Raw genomic sequence first — 23,316 nt, forward strand, 5'->3', positions numbered from 1 at the left:
CATAAATTGCAACTTGCAGTAAATCAAAAGCATTTGTTGTTGACTTTGAATGAATTACTAATTACTAATTAGAATTTGTCCCAGACTTTGACATACAAAAATAAAATTTAGTGATAAAAAAACAGTATTAGGCATAGTAAAGGGCCTAGGTGTGATATCATGATTAGTTGAAAACAAACACACACACAAAACAAAACAAAAAAACACTGATAGAGCTTAAATAACTGCAAAAAACTGGCACTACATCCTTGCTAGGTCACAGCACAAGCATGTAAGGTCAGATTTTTATGTACAAAGATAATATACAGTAGCTAAAAATTAGTCACGTTGTCAGCAGTAAAGCAATTAGATATTAAACATGATTAATTTTTTAACCACATAAATCCAACTTTGTGCAGTAGCTTGAAACATATTTGGGTCTAAGAATTTTCTTTAAGATTAAGAACAACACAGTTTATCATACCTCCTGACATGCACAGTCCCCCCCACACACAAATATACACACACACTCAGACGCCATCTAGATGAGACATATTAATCGAGGAAACACTTTCTGTTCAGAGGCTGTGAGGAGTAAATCACATTCCCATATAAAAACAATTTAGTAATTCTCTTTAGACGTTACCGATACATATACTGAATAAACAACACACACATTTCATTGTTCATCTCTATACTGTATGTCTCACTCAGTTAATGTATCTTTCATTAACGGCATCAAAGGTATATGGGTATTTCTTCAAAATATGGATATTTTTGTACCTGTGAATATTTGGATAATAAACTTTCTTAAAACACAGCCAGATTGTCCACAACAATGTCAAGTAAAGTCTTGATTGAAAATATTCTGTTCACAAGTTATAATAATCTTTTTTTTCTCGCACATCACATATCTTAAACATGTTTGTGTACAGGTAACCAAGTTTGCTAACTTTATAATTTTAAAACTTTATTAGTGGGAAAATTGTTGTCATGGTGGAAAAACATCTTTACTGTAAAGATGTGACTGTAAAGATTTCACTCTTTGTTTTAAGATTATCATAGTTTTAATTATCAAGTGTAGTGATTCATATTTAATTTATTGGATGAATTTTAATATTTTAAGATTGGAAATCTGGGTCTTGGACAAAAACAACAAATAGGCATTCGTAGCAAACATAAATGATGATGGCACTTTTTATGTTCTTTTCCACAGTATTTTTTGTTGAAAAGCAACCAACAACAAAGCTTTAATGATACAAACCATTCTTTTCCACTTTGAAACATGTAAGAATGAAGCTTTTGAGCATTTGGAAGCAGACTTATTCTCTCTTTCGTTGCCAGACATAGTCAAAGAAACAATAGCAGAAACACTAGGAGCCATCATTAGAGCAAGTGCTTTAACACAACAGACGTAACACGAATAATGAGAACGCCTGCATTGCTGTGCAATTTGTTCTCTTCCCTTTTGTACAACTGAAGAGAATTCTTACCTCATCCACATCTTTCATCCAGGATGTTTTAATGATGTTGTGTGGAAGTGGATGAATAAAGGTCCTCTAGACTGCTGCTGCTGTAAGAGCTTAGTCATTTTAGTCCATCATTATTAACCGAAGAGATTAGAAACCATCTTAATGAAGTGAGCTCATAATGGAGAGGACAGAGAGAGGAACATATTGAGGCAAGGAAATTCAAACGGGCTACTCAGTATCCTAAGAGACAGTGCTTTCATAATACCAGCACCTTATTTTTTCTTGGTGTGTTCGGTTTACCGTCTTGAGTGTTCACTTTTGAGTGTGTGTGTGTGTGTGTGTGTGTGTGTGTGTATGTTGCCCTCATTCATTTGTGGAAGTGTCATTATGTGCTGGATATGTTTGTGTCTGTTCATCAGGCATACAGTATGTGGGTCATTCCTGCTATGTAGTACATTTTCATCACCCCAAAATATTAAACTCACAGTTTTTGAATATAAAAATCATGTTTCTGATTTCTAGCATGAAAAGCTGTGAATTTATAAAAAAATCCTTACCTTTCTTTTTCACCACTCTCTAATTTAGACATTTAAAAAAAGAAAAGAAAAAAAGAAAGATCAATGGACAATATTAGCAATAGATTTTATGAATTCAGTGATTCGGTTTTGTGCTATTAGTTCCATCCTCAAGATGATTGTAAATTTAAATTAATATGCATATATATATAAATTAACAAGTATTCATTTAAAACTTATATGAGTTAAGTTTATCCCTAACTAATGTTAGCTCTTTATTTCCATCATATTCTGTTTTATTTGACTTGATGGGAACATTTTATTGCATATAGGCTACATGTGCATATCTATCCAATATCTGTACTAGCATCACAGATAGTTTGTTCACACAAACTGATTGGTAATCATCATGTCCTCATGTAGCACTGAGGTCAAATGGACCCCGCCACAGCAATATAATAAATCAGTCAGTGTGACTGATGTTGACGCAATTCACTGCAAGAAACAGTGTAGAATTTAAAAACATCCATTGGCTGTCTTGACACACTGCCAACATCCTTTAAAAAAAGTGATTAAATGTCTGGAAAGAGACCTATTAGATACAGAAAATGACTCAGTCATTTCAGGAATTTTTCCAAAGCCTATACTTAACAGTTGTTAAGTCCCTTCTAAAAAACAATCCAGAAAACGGCACGCTATACAACGGCAGATCTATCTTAAATCTTCATTTCATAGGCAAAATCAATGTAAAGGTTATCTTCATTTAGCACAACAAATCTGTAAACGCAAACTAATACCTGGACAATTTCCAATATGCTTAATAATATTTGCCTACATACAGATTCAGGCAAATTCCATTGCTGATATAACTAGATCTTAGATACTGTCATCCACAGTATACTCCAAGACCCGGACAACACTCTCTGAGATGGTGCTCAGCTGGTTTAGATAATATTTAGAAAGCAAGGATTACTAATATTAACAACTATAAATCTGTGAGAGCCTCTATGAACTGTGGAGGCCCCCAGGGCTCAGTCCTTGGACCTTTTCTGTTCAATCTGTATATGCTCCTACAATAATACTTTCATTCACATGTGTATTGTGTAAGCTCAGACACAAATTCACACACATACTCTTTATGCCAAAATCCTCCATCCATCATCAGAGGTAAAGGTGCACTCAACATTTACTAATAATAATAAAAAACATTTGCACAAGGAAATTAACAGTAGGCCTACTTTAAAAAAAAAAAGCTTTTTGCGTGTTTTTGAGCTCATTGGAAATGTGAGTTTTTAAACTGTTGAATGTTGTCAGGTTTTACATCATAAAACAAAGCCTGCTGTGTGGCATCTTTTGTCATGGTATCTATTCATTCCCATCGACTGTCGTCACTGCTCCTTGTTGTTAGAGTAGCTCATGGCGGCTGTCAGGAGTGTTTAACTGCATGAGGCTCTGTATATGCTCCTACTATTATCCAAAAAAAAAAAACAAATTCTTACCAAAGCTATACTCAATACACACATATCTACCTAGCTCAAAGAATTACATTCTTTGTATCCAAACAAGACCTAGAAAAACTAATTCAGATGTCATATGTTACAAAACTATTTTTTTCTTGCAGTGTACATTTTTATACATACATTTTTTTGCATGTGCCTGTCTGTGAGATAGTAAGCTTTATATATTGTCATATCTGCTTTTATCTGATTTGATTTACAATATGCATCTGCCAGTTAAGTCAGTATCTGTCCAGCTGTTATGCAAAAAAAAAAAAAAAAATGTTTCCCATCGACTGTCGTCACTGCTCCTTGTTGTTAGAGTAGCTCATGGCGGCTGTCAGGAGTGTTTAACTGCATGAGGCTCAAAAAAGAAGGAGAGGTGACCATCCTCCCTCTGGTTAGACTCATCCTCACTTTCATCACATCCTCTCCTATTTCTATTCCCCTTCACTCCGGTACCCTTCACACTTCCTGTCCAACTGTCGGACATTTCTGTTCGATTAGAAGCCAACTAGTGATGAATGACTAAAAAAAGTATCAACTTTTATGTTGAGGGAATGCTGCTAGTTGATCCTTCCTGTAGGTGACATTTCGTCATTATTTCATTTTTCCATAACATAGATCACTGTCCATCTCTATAACTCACTTCTTCTAGTCCTTACAACGAAATAAATATTAGTTGTCAAACTTTTAGGATTTCAAAAGTGTTTCATACCCCCATATGTGTGGCAAAAACAAGCACACAAACAAAAGACCAAGTATCGTTACATGCATTTTTACATTACATTTTTATTGTTTTGATTGCTCATACTACAAATAAAGATTGTGTCAGAGGTCATGTGTTACAATTCCCTATCAGAGAGAAAAGATCACTGCACTAAATGAAGTAAACATTGATGATTTGGTCACACTTTTAATTTGGGGACCAACTATTTGCCTCAATAAACTCCTAATTTGCTGCTTATTAATAAATAGTAAGGTAGTTGTTAAAGTCTGCGTGAACCAGAAGTTGCTGCCGAATTTACTTTAGTATTGTGACATATTTCTTAAAATACATCTGAACTCAAAAGGAATATTGATTATAGATGACAGGGTTTTATTTTACCGCTTCTCCTCTCCATCTCAGAAAAGGAATGCCGTTCCAAAGCTGAAACAAATTTTCAGATTTTGATTACAGATTACCAAGACTTTTTTTTTTCAGTGGATTAACTTGCACAGATTAATTGTTCACCTCAAGACTAATGATGTGCGTTAACAAAGTACATAGTGTAAATTTAGATTTCATGCACATTTTAAGTTTAGGTATGGGGTAGGGTTAAGGGATCTAAAATATGAGAATATGTGCTTTATGAGTACTAATAAACAGCCAATATGATAGTGATATGTATGCTAATAAGCAACTAGTAAATAGTGAGAATTGGTCCTTAAAATAAAGTGTTATAGATGATTTTGATCTACAGTGCACTGCAGAACATCTTAATTAGACGATGTGTCTGAACGTAACAAAGAGACACAATGACAGAAATCATGAAAAATTCCTACAGTGAAAGCCTAGATATGAGCAATATAAAAAGTAGAACAGCACTGTAGAATCCACAGGATATCCACACTGGCAGTAAAATATTCCATTAAAGTAAAAAAAAAACACTACGGTTCCAATATTACAAGTACGCATAACAGACAGTTGGAATATTCAGAATGAAAACAGCAGGTTCTGGAAATACATATTTAATTATTTTGCTTGTTATTTTCCCAGCACACTATTCCCTGTTGATTCCCTATAATGGTGGCAAGAGCATCAGCGCTCACTTACACTTCAAAATAAATAAATAAATAAAGCTGTCAGTCGTGTTTGTTGGTGTTGTGATATTTTTGTTGCTCCAATTCTGGCCCTGTGTCGCTAAGCTCTTGTGGGAAGTTAAAGAGCTTTCTCTCACGCCGAAAGTAAACATGAAATGCTTCTTCCTTTAGAAGAGATGCATTTTTGCTCAGTTGTTTGCACCAGTAACTGTCATATCGATGCTGTTACAGGACAACAGAGACGTGAGACGTGCGGATCCATCTGCATGCTTTTATTTAAGAGACGTGGTCATAACAGGCATGGGTCAAACAATGGCAAACAGGTATATGGCGGGCAAGACACAAGAATAATCCTAGGGCTAGCGCAGGTCAACGATCGGTGAACATAATCAAAAGGGCGAGACTAGAGGGATAAATCCAGGTACACAGGCAAAGATCAGAAACCGAGAAAACAGACAAGGCAAGGCAAGGCAAGACTAGGCTAAGAAACTAAAGCAGGCTCCGTAACGTAGCTAACACAACTAGCGATATGCGCATACAATACTCGGCAGTGGGAAGGGAACAGAGTGAGTGTTAAATAGGGGATGAGTGATTGATTACAGCTGTGTGCAATCAGTGCTGTGTGCCATCAACTGTGTGTGTCATCAGTGCAGTGGATGATGGGATATGTAGTCCGTGACTAGACTCATGAAGATCAACTGTTACTTGACTAGACTCAGGAAGATCAACGGTTACTTGACTAGACTCGTGACGATCAACTGTGACTTGACTTGCCTCGTGACAATCAACTGTGACTTGACTTGGCTTATGACAATAAACTGTGACTTGAGCCCTCTTTTTGAAATGTCTACATGAAAATCAAAATGTCTTTTTCAGGGTGGACAAAAGTAATTCAACTGTTTGAATGAATTCAGATCAGGATATACAGTATTGTTTAAAACGTGTTTTCAATATTGCACTCTGTACTTAGAACATGCAATGGACTTTTTGAGAGAAAAAAAAGGTCTAAAGTCTGAACAAACATGGAAAAATAGAAATCTGAAATCCAAAAAGAATAAAAAATACCTTCAGAAAAATGAAAATGTCATCATATATACAGTATATGGTACATTCTGTACACAAAAAGCACAGTGACCTACTACGCACAAACATAAACATGCCATAGCAAAGCTCTATAATTGCATCGCTTTGTAATCTGGGACTGTTTTCTGTTGTGGTAATTTAGAAGGGATCAATCACTGATGTTGGCAAAATCCCAACAACTGTTCGGTGATAGAGGAGCTTGATAACCACTTCAATGGCCCTCTATTTATCATTGTGTAATTTCTGAGGGTAAATCATCAAAAATATTTTAATCAAATCCTGACATTACTGTATCATAAACTATTTTTGCTACTACACTTGCTACTACATGGTAGTCTAAAAACTAAAACTTCAATGACCACAGTAACCATAAAACAAATAGTGAAGGCATTATATTTCTTCTTCTAATTATGAAGGAATAAATAAAAAATATATACTGAAAATCTGTCAATAAGCATTAGTACCTCACACATAACCTGTAATAAAGTAATTAATATCATTATCAAATTAGAAATAGCAAAGATTCAATTACAATCATTATGTATCAATGAAGATGTACATTGATTAAACTACTGACACATTCCTATTTGTTTGTTTGTGTATAATGTGGATTGTTTAGACTAACAAAACAAAACAAAAAAAGCACAAAACAAAACAAAACAAAAAACAAAAACTATGTAAAGAAGGGTTACCCAATCCTGCCTGGAAATTTCTTGCACCCCAGAAGACCTTGTTCAACTAGTTCTGGTGTGCTTTAAATATGGTTTAATTATTATGGAGCTAAACTCTGCAGGACATTGGCCTTCCAGGAGCAGGACCGGACACCCCGGTTTAAAATAAATCACTGTGAGCAACAGGACAACAGCCTTGTTCACACTGATAGCATTTAAATGGCTGAAGGTTGCCGTGGCGCTCTGCTCAGCTTTGTCACATCACCAACAGTCGCTGTCACTCGTGATGTCAGAAATTGCCAAGTCTCTTTGAAAATGAACAATGTCAGGTCAATTTGTTGCTGCAAATTGCTGTCTGTGTAAATGCCTCAAAAAACAAAAACGGCTTTTCTGCAGGCTTGGTTTGTCAAGGGATAACTAAGAAAAAAATCTATTTAGTTTTAGTTCCAACATTCAGAAGCCAAAAAAATTAATTATTCCAGGTCAGAAACAGTTTGGTGTCTCTCTTAAAAGTCACATCTGACATTCATTATTTACTGTAAATCCATCTTGGGCTTTGCATTAATTTTCATTTTTTTCTTTCTTCACTCCAAGTCAAACACGCAGTGGGAAGATTTCATCTTAGTGATCAAAGCTCAGTCCACTCGTCTGAACGTCATACGATTTGTGTACAATGTCTTCAGACTTTCACTTGGCCCCAATGAGCCCTCACTGATGCGGGACATTGGAAGAAAGCTATTCAACATCATCGCTTCATTTTGAATGTACAATGTTACAATTATACTATAATACAGAGCTTGAAATTAGTTGCTTTCTTGAAGCATAAGTCATGAGCAGCATGACAGCTAGTGAGGCTGGGAAAATACACATCCAGCACCCGTACGATCAGCAAGCTCATTCTGATTCTGATTCTGATGACATCAATCGTTATGTTTACTAACAATCACTTTTACTGTAAATGCACACTTTTCTTTTAGATCTAAATCTAAAGAGATGTTTTCTTAAGTGCATTTTTCAGAACAGACACGAGTGTCACTTACTAGAAATCTATGCTACTATTTTTCAGTGACATCTTGGACACGTCCGTGTGAATAGTGGACATGGCAACCATGTCATATTCATTTTCCCGTACTGACACAATCTTGCAGAGTCGGAAAGCCCGGAGGTCCCGCTGGAAGTTGTGGTTTAGGAAGCCGTAGAACACTGGGTTTATGCAGACCGAGCACATTGCAGTCAAGTGACACAGCGAGAACAGGAGATTGTGGGTACAGTTCATAGCCACTTCATGGTTCCAGTCGATGACGGCGTTAAAGACGTTCAACGGGAGCCAGCAAACCACAAATGCCACGACGATGGAAAAGAGCATGATGTTTATCCGTTTAGTCTCACTGCAATCACATTATGCATCAGTGCAGACGTACACTGATTAATAATAATAATAATACATTTAATTTATAGTGAGCCTTTCTTACACTCAAGGCGCTACAACATAACACTAAAAAACATAACAATAAAATAGAAGAATAAAACACTACTCCAAATAACAACCTTCAATTAAACTATCATTGACTAACTGACACATTCCTGTGTACAAATATACACAATTGTTTTTTTGTTTTTAATTATGGTTAAAAAAGTTCATGAACATGAAATATTGAAATGGTTTGTTTATTTCACTTTCTGTTTAAAGTATCATAGTTTTAAACATGTACTAATTAATATTTTTTGATGAATTTGCATAGTTTATAACTGAATGTCTAGGTCTTGGAAAAGAGTAAAACAATAGTTTTAGTTTTAGATTTGCAGTCTAAAATCAACACCCTCCACCAAGAAGCACAGTACACCACCTTATAACACGCTCGCCGAAGCTCATAACTATAGCTGACCTGAGGGCACACCATCATTAAGAGCACAGTGGGGGAAAAGCTGCTCTGACATTTCAGGCGATGATCTTTGTGTGTTTGTGTTTTCAGGCTCTGTGTCTTTTATATTATTGAGTCAACACAAACCGACAGAGGGAATACAAACAGAACCCTCTTTAAGGGCCACAAACACAATGTTGCAAGCTAAATAATGGTGTTACAGCATCACTTTGTTGTCACCGAATGTTAATGTGCCTCAGTAAGCACTGAACTTGCCAAAAACAAATCAAGGCGAATGCATGAAGATTTCTCTTATTCCACTCTAACAACAAACAGAAGACAGGTAAAAAGAAAGAGTCAAGGTATTGCTGGTTTGCATGGACTTTTTAGCTCCTACTGGTAGATATTGGAATTATATCTGGCTTTATAAAGAGCATCTTTCTCCAATGACAACCATTCAAAACTTTTCTAACTACATTTTTTTTTTCAAGCAACATTCAAATGTAAAAAACATATTTAATTGTATTTTGATGTTTTCAAATCATAATATATCATGCCAGATGTTTTTGAGCATCCAGGGGCCCTGTGCTACATTGTTGTTTGTTTGTTACATACACTGTTTGTTTGTTTATTTATTTATTTATTTCAGTGTTGTTATTGTTAACTAAACCTAAAGCTATTTAAAAAATTAAAAAAATTAATTTGATTTGAATTAAGCTGAAATAAAATAAAATATAAATATCTGAATAAATAAATAAAAAACTTTAAAATAATAATACAAAAATAAAATTATTAATGTTGCCTTGGAAACTAACTGGAATAAACAGATTTAAGTTGAAGTACTAAAATTAACTGAAATAAATTAATTAATTAAATAAATGCATTAGAAATATTTATTAAATGTATTTTTAATGTAATAAAATAATTTAATAATTTAATAAATAAAATGCATTAAATATTAAAAATAAAAGCTCATTTCAAATATGAATATATAACAGTATTTAGTTAATAATACTAAAATAACACTGATATATTCACATTGTTACAGAATTTTTCAAATGTTCCAGTAAGCGCAAAGTAAAACCAAGCAGTTTTTGTTAAGCTCATTATAGAACACTGATACAACATAAATACATATCATATTAAACATACCATAAAATGTTAGTCTTTACAATACATTCGGCTCCAAAACGCAACTTAGATAAACCACATTTCAACATTTCCCTCAAAATGTTCTATAGAAACAAAAAATAATGTCATAATTTGCGCAGTGGCATTGATGGTTAGTTGTGAGTTTATAGCTATGGGACAGAGCTGTGCTGTTGTCAAAAGACTTGTCTGTCCACTAGAACAGAACATCTGTACGAGCTCCGCCCAGTGCATGTGCATACGCATGCCTTATTAGCACGACAAGATGAATGAATGAATCATTAAACAGATCAGAGTCTTGCAAGCACAACTGACTCCAGACTCCTGTTCTCTCCTCTTTATTTCTAGCTCTCCTTTCCTCTGATTTTCGTTCTCTCTTTATTTGATGAATGGCAGCCGTGGCACAGAGTCCTGTGACCTGAAATAACTGCATGACACAAAACCCAGAGGCAGAGAGAGAGAGAATGAATACACAGACTGAGATGCATGTGTTCATAACTTATTATTAACTTCAGCTCACATTTGAAAGCCAGCATTAACCAGACTGAAAGAGTGAATTTGTATACAGTGTGGTATGTAATTTGTAGGTTTGTCTCCATATCAGAATTATTTCCATGGAGAGCTGGCTTTGTTTAGTGGGCTGATTAAATGTGATTCTAGGTCGATTTTACTGACAGCTGAACAAAAGAAGTCCCTCAGTCATTAGGACTCATAAAGTCGTTGGCTATACAGAGAGAGAGAGAGACTGATCTGATGCAATCCCACAGTTGCTACCCTGACCGGACAACCAGAATCTTTGTTGGCATCACATTCTGAAGTATTGGACCGTGGGATGGTTGGATGACAGTAGCACCTAAGGATCCAACTGAATATAAATGCTTCCGTGGTAGTGATTGACCGAAATATTAGCCAGGGCCATTAAATGGCTGGTACATGGCTATTTTGAGATCGCCTGTTACAAAATAAATCAAAATCTACTAACAGCGCTGTCAGCAAACAGCACATTTTCTGCTTTCAAATATTGCGTAGAATTTTTCCATACAGCAAAAAAAAAAAAAAAAAAGAATATTTTGTGACCAAAATATATTTTAAATATATGCCAAATCTATGTTGTAAACAGTGAAGCTCAATGATATATATATGTTCTTCCCCTGTTCTTCCAGTGTTTTTTATATAATTTAAAAAATATATAATTTTTTTTTTATATATTTTGAAATATATTAAAAAATTTGAATGGGAATTAAATAGGATGTAAAATAAGTGTTGATTTAAATAATGTGAAAATCTAAGCACACCATATTTCCCATTATTACAGTTCAACTTCAGCTTTGTCTTTTTGTTATATAAATTTATTTTTTGGCATTATTTTACCACATCGTAAAAAGATAGTAAACTTTGTTTACCAAGGAGATGAAAGTGGATGATGAATTATATGAGACATGACAAAAACATGAAAAATCAAGGTAAATATCGAGGTGAATATATTATGGTTCATTTCAAGCTAGCTAGCAAATTATGCAAAAAGTGTGAAAATATTAATTATGTGTATTCAGGAAAAGCTAGCTATGAAATTAGACACCAAAATGTGATTTACATCACCATCATTTCCACCACAGAGTGTTATCAAGCAAAATACATCATTTCAGATGTATGTTTTCATTGCTCTAATAAAAAATGTCAGAAATGCATGTGTCCACTGTTGAACAAATTAAACAGACTAGCAAGTGTGTGAAAGTGCTTTTGTTTTTCTTTGCAGCAATTTGGCCCAAACCACAAAAAAGCACTTTTTTTTTTAAATGAGGCCAGCAGAGACAGGAAAAAAACGAGTGAGGAAGAGAAAGAATGAGACAAATATGGATATGTGTGCATGTGGGTGTACGTGCTGCTCCATTTCTAACCGCCCGTGCTTAATTGGTTGTAAAAGTGACAAGCATCCTTGACAAAACTCAGTCATTTGACTTGAACACCAACAAACGCTCAACAGAACTTGACAATCTGAAGAGCGAGCCATCGTCATAGTGACAGCAGAATGCTCATTCTGTCACCCCACACACGCATTTGAATTTTTACAGCATAATAATCTCCATATTAAACCCATTACTGGGAAACGGGAGCTTGCACATGAATCTTCCTTTCCATTCACACTGTTCTTTACACATCATAAAGTTTCGAATCCTTTGTACCGCAGCATATCTCTCTGTTTCTTGATTATTACTACTATTTTTGTACCCTTTGCGGAGGAGCGATTATGAATCATTCTTGTGATCTTAGAGGCTTTTGAATTTTGAAATGATCAGTTTTTGCACAGACCCTTTCTTCTCATCTTCTATCTCCCTCTTACTCATTTATTCTGCCATTCTCTGACCAATCCCACCCTCTCTCTCTTCTCTTTCAAAACCAGCAGCAGTACTGGGTTTGTGTTGGCAGTGAGTTGATGTGGCAGGTCATGTTGGCTGCTGGTCATGTTCAGTCAGAACATACACTGAGCTATGTCCAAAGCCACTCGATTCTAGGACAAAAAACCTCAGCAATAATCTATAGACAATTCAGCAGAGCGGAAAAGACATGCCTTTTTGTTTGTGTGTGTGTTTTTGATGGTATTTCTGAGACTGCTAGTTTTGTATCTGTAACGTGACTCTAGTCCTAAAAAGTCAACAAAAATTGCCATTATACTTCCATAATGAACAGCACTTCAGAGTAAAACTGGATATTTGACAAGAAAAAGTGATTTTATCCATTTGGGATTTCACTACAGTCAATTCAGAATTTTTTTATTTTTCAATTCAGAAAGTTTTGTTTTTCATGCTGCTAAGAGGACCATGTGGCCGCTTACACGCAAAGTTTCGGGACTGACATTCGCATATAAATGCGGCATTGAACTCTCGAAACTGCAATGATAGTAATGACTACAACAATGGACAGCACAAAAATATGACGCATTAAGGCTACACCCTCAGTGATTTGATTCTGCATGTATCTGAAGAAATAACAGTTTTATATATTTCTATATTATGTTTATATATTTACCCTAAACCAGACCGTTTCTAAACAATGTGGAGAAGCACTACTTCTAATCTGGCCAAATAAAAATGTGTAAAATCAAATTTTTTTTCTATATTAATTTGTGCATTTTGAAAATGTGTATTAAATGTGCAAATGTCTTAAACAACGATCTGAAAAGAAGCTAATATTTTACTTTTTTCGCGCAGCATACGGTTCTAATTTCAGTTTTGTTTTTCAACATAGCATTTAAAACTACAACAACCGTTGTTTTTTCCTTTTGTTTGTCTTGGTTAAAAAAGGAAAAAGGAATGGATGCAAAAGTACACGGACCCTCAAGCCATCCTAGGTGTATATGACTTCTTTCTCACTGCAGCTTACGCTACGCTTACATCCAACGTCATCGTTATAAAGCTTGGAAGAGCCAGGACATTTTTTAATATAACTTCGATTGTATTAGTCTGCAAGAAGAAAGTCATATACACCTAGGATAGCTTGAGAGTGAGTAAATCATGGGGTAATTTGCATTTTTGGGGGAAATATACCTTTAAATCTTTCCCCAACATTTGATGGAATTTTCCAGCTTTCTGTGTTTTCACTGTTATATAGTAAGAAGTGCTATTGCAATCTTCAGAAAGAGTACTGAATGTCTGGATCAAAACACAGTGAAGCAGCGAAGAAGAAGCAGAATCGTGTATGTAAGCAGATGCATATGTAGAATAATGCAACCATCAACAGCATATAAATCAAAACTGCCTAATGTTACTGAATGAAATGTCGACTCACGAAGTGGTTTAGAACTGTGAAGCTTTGGAGGTGTTGATGAAGCGATCTACTCCATCTATGTTTTGATCATCAATCTGAAACTGATCCAGATGTAGACTTTTGACAAAAACGTGATTTTCTCAACTATTTGTTCAAAGCTTTTTTAATGAAGCTTACACACATTCAAATGTTGATTAAAAAAATGCATGAAGCTAGAATAAAAACTTTTTTTTTTAAAGCAAATGATATTCATACAACAAAATATTCTGGGGGCCATCATTTTTATGAAAACTATCAAAAATTCTGCCGTTGGCTGGCAACCTTTTTAAACAATGGTTAACATTATCCAAAACTGACATGGCCAAAGTGACATCAGTGAGTTCATTTTGATTTAAAGGGGTCATATGATGTTGCTACAAAGAACATTAGTTTGTGTATTTGGTGTAATGAAATGTGTTTATGAGGTTTAAGGTTAAAAAAACACATTATTTTCCACATACTGTACATTATTGTTTCTCCTCTATGCCCCGCCTTTCTGAAACGCGTCGATTTTTACAAAGCTCATCGGTCTGGAAAGCGAGGTGTGCTCTGATTGGCCAGCTATCCAGTGCGTTGTGATTGGCCGAATACCTCAAGCGTGTGACGGAAATGTTACGCCCCTCACCATACTGTGATGCTGTGTCCTGGTGCGACAAGACAAAACCAATAAAACCAATTATAAACGAGGCATTTGTTGCATCCAGTGGGGACATAATTATGGATTATAATGACTCATACTGTCTTTTTACGCGTTGCGTTGCACTGCGCCGCGTAAACATAAAACCCGAAATGACAAACAACAAGTGTTACTCTACACTGCTCAAAATTACTGAAAACAGTCCACCATAAAATGCGTTGCTCACATCTGAATATTTGGGTTGAACTGTTCTGGAACAGTGTTGTAAATACAACTTAACCACTGATTTCTAGTCGTGTCCTCTTTTGGAAGACCAAACAAAGTAGTTTCGCTTTCACAACGAAAGTCCTTGAGTGAGCAGAGGCTGGAGGCCTAGAGTGAGCGGAGGCGGCGGGCTTGAGAACGGTGCGGCCGGCGGACCACTTTTCATTTTTTAATTAATATGCGCTAATGAATCGTTTACAACAAGATCATAAATGTGCATGGTATATAGGTCAGTTTTTATTTTAGTTGACTTTTAGGACCAGCCTCCACTCGTTATCTTTACATAGAGGATAATCAGTCTAGATGAACACACATGTCCATTATTTCCTAAAATAGCCTTCTAAATATTATCTAATAATAAAGCTTCAACTCAAAGTATCCACAGCAAACTGACCCCCAAAAACCTAACAGACTACAAATGAGTATAAAGTCAGACTTACAGAATCTCATGTTGAGTTCAATCTCAAGTCAGCCATTCACATCAGCAGTCACTAGGTCAAACACTGACTGACTATTTTGCTTTCTTTGCTTAAGGCTTTACACTGAAATTTTTTTTTTATTCATCCAATTAAAAAAATTTAGGGTAATGATTCACATCTATATTTTTTAACTTGAGCCAATGAAATTATTTTCAGAGGAGAACAAAATAGAAAGGTTTTTTAAATAAATGTAACATAAATGTTTTCCATAGAACAATATGTTGCCTATGATTCCGATGATGATGTCTAGAGTTCTACATCATGACATTTAGTTAAGAGACACTCAGTGACGTCTGATGATGCTGATGTCCAGTATGCGTCATAGGTGGCATATCTGATTAGTGAATTTGAACAGTGAATAACCACTTCAGCACAAGGTCAAAACTTGTATTAAAATCAACTACTAAATGTTCTGTATACAGTGGGTACGGAAAGTATTCAGACCCCCTTAAATTTTTCACTCTTTGTTATATTGCAGCCATTTGCTAAAATCATTTAAGTTAGACACACTAAACCAGTATTTCTATTTTCAGAGGAGAACAAAATAGAAAGGTTTTTAAATAAATGTAACATAAATGTTTTCTATAGAACAATATGTTGCCTATGATTCCGATGATGATGTCTAGAGTTCTACATCATGACATTTAGTTAAGAGATACTCAGTGACGTCTGATGATGCTGATGTCCAGTATGCGTCATAGGTGGCATATCTGATTAGTGAATTTGAACAGTGAATAACCACGTCAGCACAAGGTCAAAACTTGTATTAAAATCAACTACTAAATGTTCTGTATATGTATTTCTGTCAGGACAACTATCGTCAATGATGATTGGCAATTAGCATAAGTTTGGAATACTACTGAAAAATATACTACTGAAATATTCTCTGTATAAATCTCTCTCTCTCTCTGTATATATATATATATATATATAGACAGACAGACAAGACATTACCGTTCAAAGAGTGAAAAATGTAAGGGGGTCTGAATACTTTCCGTACCCACTGTATGTATTTCTGTCAGGACAACTATCGTCAATGATGATTGGCAATTAGCATAAGTTTGGAATACTACTGAAAAATATACTACTGAAATATTCTCTGTATAAATCTCTCTCTCTCTCTGTATATATATATATATATATATAGACAGACAGACAAGACATTACCGTTCAAAAGTTTGGGGTTGGTGAGAATTTTTAAATTTAATTCATTTATTTAGTTTGAAAAAAAAAAAAGTCTCTTTTGCTAACCAAGGCTACATTTATTTAAAAATACAGTAAAAACAGTAATATTATTAAATATTTTTACCATTTAGAATAACTGTTTTCTATTTTCATGTAATTTATTCCTGTGATTAAAGCTGGATTTTCAGCATCATTACTCCAGTCTTCAGTGTCACATGATCCTTCAGAAATCATTCTAATATGCTGATTTTTAATTAACTTTATTATTATTATTTTTATTATCATCAATGTTGAAAACAGTTGTGCTAATTAATATTTTTGTGAAAACCATAACACATTATTTTCAGGATTCTTTGATGTACAGAAAAATCAAACAAAGCATTTATTTAACATTAGATTTTTTCAACAACGTAAAAGTCTTTATTGTCACTTTTGAACAATTCAATGCATCGCTGCTGAATACAAGTATTAATTTCCTAAAAAAAATGACCTCAAACTTTTGAATGGTACTAATAAATATATATATATATATATATATATATATATATATATATACACAGTACATATACATGACTCATGCATGACTTATAGATTTATATAAAAAATGGCATAGAAACTTCACAAGCAATTACAAAGAAATGGCAAGAAACACCTTGAGTAAAACATGAAATTTTGAAGCAGAAAAACTAAAATAGTATACTACAATAAGGGTATGTCACCATCTTTTCTTACTCGTCTCTCTGGTCTTACCTTCAGGTAACAGATGAAGATGAAGGTGAGAGGAGTGATGTACTGCAGCACCAGCATGCCAGTGGTGTAGGTGAGCTTGATTTCTCTGGAGGGCCACTCTTCCACACACACCACCTTTCCCCTGTACCGCTCCTGAAACACTGAGGGCAGCTGCTTCAGCGGGGCGTCTGTCACCCTGGAGAACAACAGAAAGGGTGTAGCAGTGAGGGCGGCCAGGGCCCAGGTGAGGCTGATGCCCAGGCAGGCGTGGTTCAGGCTGGGCCTCCATCCGCGAGGGTGTAGGATGAGCTGGTGCCTCTCAATGGCGATCAGAACCAAGGAGAAGATGGACACAGAGACGGAGCAGCACTGGACCAGGCTGTTGAGTTTGCACATGACCGCCCCGAACACCCAGTGGTCCATGAAGGTGTAGATGAAGGTGAACGGCAGACACACTAGGGACATCAGCAGGTCCGAAACAGAGAGGTTTGCGATTAGGACATTTGTGACGTTGTGAAGTTCCCGTTGCCGTGTGATGACAAGGATGAGAGCCAGGTTGCCAACGACACCCAACAGTACCACAGCACTGTAGGCAACCGCCATTACAACAAACAAAGCGTGGCTGCCATAGCACTCATCGCCATATGTGACTGTGGAGAGGTTAGCGAAAGAGCAATTCGATACGTCCAAGGAACAGTTCAGAGCAGTGATTGGTGGAACGGGTGGAGAGAAGGCGGAGTCTGGCATTGTTCCGCCTCCTCTGGTTGGTGTTGGTTTATATCAGGTGATCATACACTCCTTTCCAGGACCATAATTTCGTAATTCTGACAAGACACTGTGGAGACATAAGAAAACATTTCAATCAATACTCAGAAAAGACAAGACCACCTCTACTGTCATGTTGGATTACGGACCAATCTGGTTATAAAAAAATCAATAAATGTTCCCTTCAGTTTTATTTAATAAATAGTTATTTTAATCTTCTAGCATCACTTTTTCTATTGACCTTAACCTTATTGACCTTTATTCCTAAGACTTTACACTTTGAAAGGGCAAGTAATACACATTCGTGCAATAATTATGAATCATCCAACAGTGTTCCACAGGCGATGTAATAATATATATATTAAAAAAAATTCACTTTCTAAAAGCTATTTAATTAAGCCTGCATGGTATGCATGGAACTGAGAAGTTAATTAAGATTTTGGCATTTGATTCTTTTTTAAATTAAGCCATCAAATACTCCTGACTGAGCTACTGGCTTATAATATGAATAAAGCCATTGGATTTTGTCTCTCACACACACACACACACACACACACACACACAAACACATATTCCTATCATTATGGGGACATTCCATAGGCATAATGGTTTTTATGCTGTACAAACTGTATTTTCTATCTCCTTACCCTAAACCTACCCCTTACACAAAACTTCAGGCATTTTTAGATTTTCAAAACACTTAATTCAGTATGATTTATAAGCTTGTTTCCTCATGGGGACCAAAAAAATTAAAACAATTACTGGTATTCTATGCTTGTGGGGACATTTGGTCCTCATAACGTAGGGAATACTGGGTACACACACACACACACATACACACACACGTCTAGGCATTTTCCATTGACAGTAAAACTTTATTTTAACATGATGTAGTTAAACATGTACTTACTACGATAATAACCATAAATTACAAGCAACTAATCGTAAATCAAACCCTACAGTAAGTACATGCAGTTAATTAATATTACTCAGTACTTATTTGTGTAAGTACACTGTAACAACATCGCCTTAAAATAAAGTGTAACCCCAATGACTTCTATTGTTTTTATGGTATTATCCGTCCTTCGAATGAAAAGTTAAACCGAGGTTCTGACTCTCTGTGGTCATTAAAAATACCAGGATGTCCTTCGATAAAGAGTAGGGGTGTAACCCCAGCATCCTGGCCAAATTCACCCATTGGCCTCTGACCATCATGGCCTCCTAATCATCCCATATACTGATTGGCTTCATCACTCTGTCTCCTCTCCACCAATAAGCTGGTGTGTGGTGGGCGTTCTGGCGCAATATGGCTGATCATCCAGGTGGATGCTGCACGTTGGTGGTGGTTGAGGAGATTCCCCCCTTCCATGTAAAGCGCTTTGAGTGCCCAGAAAAGCACTATATAAATGTAACAAATTATAGTAAGCTAATTATATATTCTATAACCCTGTTTACATATTAGTTAAAACATTACTTAGTAAGCCATTTGCAACCTGACTCACATATTTCTGATTCTCTTCAAACTTCTTTAATATGCTGTATGAACAAACATACAGTACACATCATAAATATGGCATAATTATAAATAAGTCTTAAGCACAGACATAAACCCTATGTCTGTATATCAGAGTCTGAAGCAGGTTGTCAAGGTAACAGAGGTGACAAAGCTTCCTGTTTTTAGGGCTCTGGTTCTTTCATCTCCCACTCCCTCTGTCTCTATCAGCAGCCAAATTCAACTCTAAATTCACTGGTTTATAATTCAGCATATTCAGCTATTGCGAATAAATTGAACGAATGTGTATTCAAACAACAGAAACATAACTAGAAGCCCAGCTGTGAATCTCTAACTAAACTTTCTTATTCATAGCAGGCCAATACGCTTACAGTACAATAGTCTCGTGCGCATGAACTGCAATGGGATATGCAGACGGTGGCTAATCCCAATAGACTGAGGCTAAAAGGCAGGCTGTTCACATGCTCTGTGCACAGTATTCCCTCGACGGGACTGTTCTACAAAGTGACCTTAAGAGTAGAGTGGGCTACAAAGGGAATACGCCAGCATTTGAAACAGGCACTTAAATGTCAAGATGGAGCAGGAGTCATTCATTTGCCTTTGCATGTCTGTAAAGAGAAAATCTAATTAGGTGTGCAGACTAATGAATTCCAGCGACGTTCTATTAGATACCGAGAAATCCCTCAAAAACACAATGTCACTTAAGACTCAAGGAATGCGTGAAGGTAGTTCATTATTGTAAGGGTGTGTTTGATTTATTTTATTGTTATGGACAACATATGGGAAATGCATTGACAAATATTACGCCCTACTGTTTAATGTTCCAGCAGAGCCTCGTTAATACATAAACTGTCTGAATAATAGTCTCTTATCGCACTGACATTTGTCTTTAATCATTTAGTAGGCTCTTTTATTCAAAGCGACTTACAAATGAGGAGTGATTCATCCTAAGGAGGTGGAAGCATGAGAAGTGCTGCCTACACTTATCATGTGAGAACTACACACTAGAACAGAGATGAAACAGAGAAACGGTGAAAGAAAGGTGTTATGGCATTTGCAGGTTTGAGTCGAATGTTCACAGAAGAGATGTTTTTTGAAAGTTGCAAAAGGCTTAGTTGTTCGGGTATCTTGGGTAAATAATGCATGCATAAAGCATATCTGGGTTATGTTTAAGACTTTGGTAGTTTTGCTTCAACAGAACAGAGCGTTCAGTGAATGACAATCTGACAGGTCTGTTTGTCTCTTGAAATTATGTGTTAACAGCCATAAAACCTTTCAGATAAGTTACACTGTTTGACACGAAATGGAAATTCATCAGAAATGTAAACAATTCATCCATGCATGTTTTTTTTTTTGGACCTTGTAATTGTGAAACTTTGTCTCTCGTGGCATATATCAGACATCTCCAATTATTTCTTCATCATAAAAACCAAATAACGACCAATGGATTGAACAAGGTTCCTGCACTACTTTTTTTTCCATTAGCTGTTATACTCGGATGTATGTCACAATACAGACCCCCCCCAAAAAAAGGTGTGGCTACGTCTACTACAATGCATCTTTGATGTAACATGGTCCATTGCCTTGTTTTAGGATCTGTCTCATTTCACTTTTGCCACCTTTCCTTTGATCTACACTCTAAAAAATGCTGGGTTAAATACAACCTAGTGCTGGGTAAAATAGGGACAAACCCAGCAATTGGAATTGCTGGGTTTGTCCCTATTTTACCCAGCACTGGGTTGTATTTAACCCAACATTTTTTTAGAGTGTAGTGTCCACTCTTTCTCATACTGTACTGTTGATGGTCACAGAGTTCATTCTCAATGGTCTTAAGTAGGCCAGTAGTCCACATTAGTGTAGAGGGGTAGGACACATAAAACTAAAAATTCTGTCATTATTTACTCACCATTAAGTTGTTCCAAAACAGCATACTGTTATTTTTTTCTGTGAAACACAAAAGGAGAATTATGCAGAATCTTGATGTATCATAAGCAGTCAATGCAAATTGAACTTTTCTGAAACCAAGTGAAAGACTAATTAGTCAAATTAGTTGGGTCTTTTCAATTAACCAGTTGATTCAGTTAAGAAATCAGACTGATCTGGTTCGAGTTCAAGATTAAGTTCAATTCACTGACTCAATGATCAACTTGCAGCTTAAGTTAACGAGATGCCTGCCAGAGGACAAATGAGTGAATAATAATAATAATTATTATTATTATTGTTGTTGTTATATAAATATATTAATTTTGGTCTCTTCTTCGCGCAAAACTATCATATGCTTTTGGAAGACTTGTACTTTTTAGTGCTTTTTGATATTTAATTTTTTTCTTTTGGAAGTAACTTTGAATAAAACAGTCTGCTAAATGATTTAAGTTAAATGTTAATGAGATAAGAAAAATTATTTTCACAGTTTACATATTAATGAGGCACCACTGGAACATTAAACAGTGATGGCATTTGCCATATTGATCATAACAATAAAATAAAATATGTGAATACGAGAGAATGTATGGTTTATTTATTACTGAGGCTTACAATTAAACAGTAGGGTGTAATATTTGTCATAGCATTGACCATATGTTGATTGTCTATAACCAAAATATTAAATAAATAAATACATGCATTCATACATAAACAAATAGAGTCATACAGGTTTAGTAACAATATGGGGGTGAGACAGAAACACCTGAATTACATGGCACTCCAGTGACTTGGAAACTTGTGATTATTGGCAGCCCAAACAATACAGCTGATAAACCATCAAATGAATGCGTTTATACTCTTTCAATGAATCAGCAGACACTTTTAATGCCATTGCCATGACAATATAATTAGGTCATGGACTAGAGCCCCATGGAGAGACTCATTGAAGAAACAGAGAGATCGAGTGCGTAATGAAGCTGATATGAATGGAATATATAAAACCTTCAAATGGAGTTTTTGAGGAGCTTAAATGAGTTTCATACATCTGACAACAAGATTTGCTCTCATCCCAACTTGAGACTTAAAGATAGACATGACTTTATGATAAAAATGATGAAATTGTCTACAAAAAGAGTCACTGGGAGCCATGGGAACCAAAAGAGGGAGAGACGTTGTACAAAAAGACAAGCACTGAGATAAAGAAGGAGACGGATGGAAGAACACAGTGACATATCGACTGACAAAAGAGACAGGGAGAAAGACTGGGAAGGAGAGACAGAAAAACTGAATAAATGATACGTTTTGTTTTTTTAGCATTCTAGTCAAACTGGATCCTTATGTGTGTATAAGTGCTCTATAAATACCTAATGATGCACATTTAGATAAAAAAAATTCTCAGAAGCACAAAAATCATTTTCAGTGTAAAACTGTAGAAATCAGTATTTAAAAATGATGAAAACATATCTGTCTTTAATAACACACATAGCACCAGACATCCTTCGGCTAGAATGAAGACAGAAAATAAACTTTGATATTTTCAGTCTGCAAGGGTATTTATAGAACACCATAAAAGACAAATTCACAGACAGCAGCTCCAATAATATGTATCTCGTGCTGAAAAACAATTTTGATAAGACAAAAAAAAAAAGATTTGATTTGAGCTCACCAACACATTACCTTAATGTCTCCTCTCAACAATCAGAAATGTGCCATTAAATCCTAAAGAGAAAGATAAGCCCAGCCAAGGAGAACATTCAGGCGTGTGAGGCATCTCCTCACTCTCGTTCCCACGGGAGACAGTTTCGACGAGAGCATTAAGATCAATTATTGCGCGTTATTAGCTTGCAAACTCCCGAGTTAAGTGCTTTCATTGAGTGTATCGTAAACAGGTCAAAGTCGTGCAGGTACTTCGTTCCTCATAACCTAATGATCCATTTCTTCTTGCCCACCAGCTGCGCTCGGACGGTATCGCGCGTCTGGACGCGTA

The 23,316-nt window shown here is 35.7% G+C and overlaps 1 protein-coding gene across 1 annotated transcript; it reads right to left on the reverse strand.

The window, feature by feature from the left end:
- Positions 1-8,058: 8,058 nt before the first annotated feature.
- On the reverse strand, positions 8,059-23,041 carry LOC107750459 (neuropeptide Y receptor type 1-like). The gene is made up of 4 exons (XM_016565828.1): positions 23,007-23,041; positions 17,150-17,963; positions 8,847-8,905; positions 8,059-8,407 (listed from the first exon to the last, which is right to left on the reverse strand). Exons 2-4 carry the CDS (start codon positions 17,873-17,875, stop codon positions 8,059-8,061), a joined length of 1,134 nt encoding a protein of 377 aa, XP_016421314.1. The 5' UTR covers positions 17,876-17,963; positions 23,007-23,041.
- Between the last annotated feature and the right edge of the window lie 275 nt (positions 23,042-23,316).

Source organism: Sinocyclocheilus rhinocerous, unplaced genomic scaffold, assembly GCF_001515625.1.
Source record: "Sinocyclocheilus rhinocerous isolate Xijiao unplaced genomic scaffold, SAMN03320098_v1.1 scaffold1, whole genome shotgun sequence".
NCBI classification, from domain to species: domain Eukaryota; kingdom Metazoa; phylum Chordata; class Actinopteri; order Cypriniformes; family Cyprinidae; genus Sinocyclocheilus; species Sinocyclocheilus rhinocerous.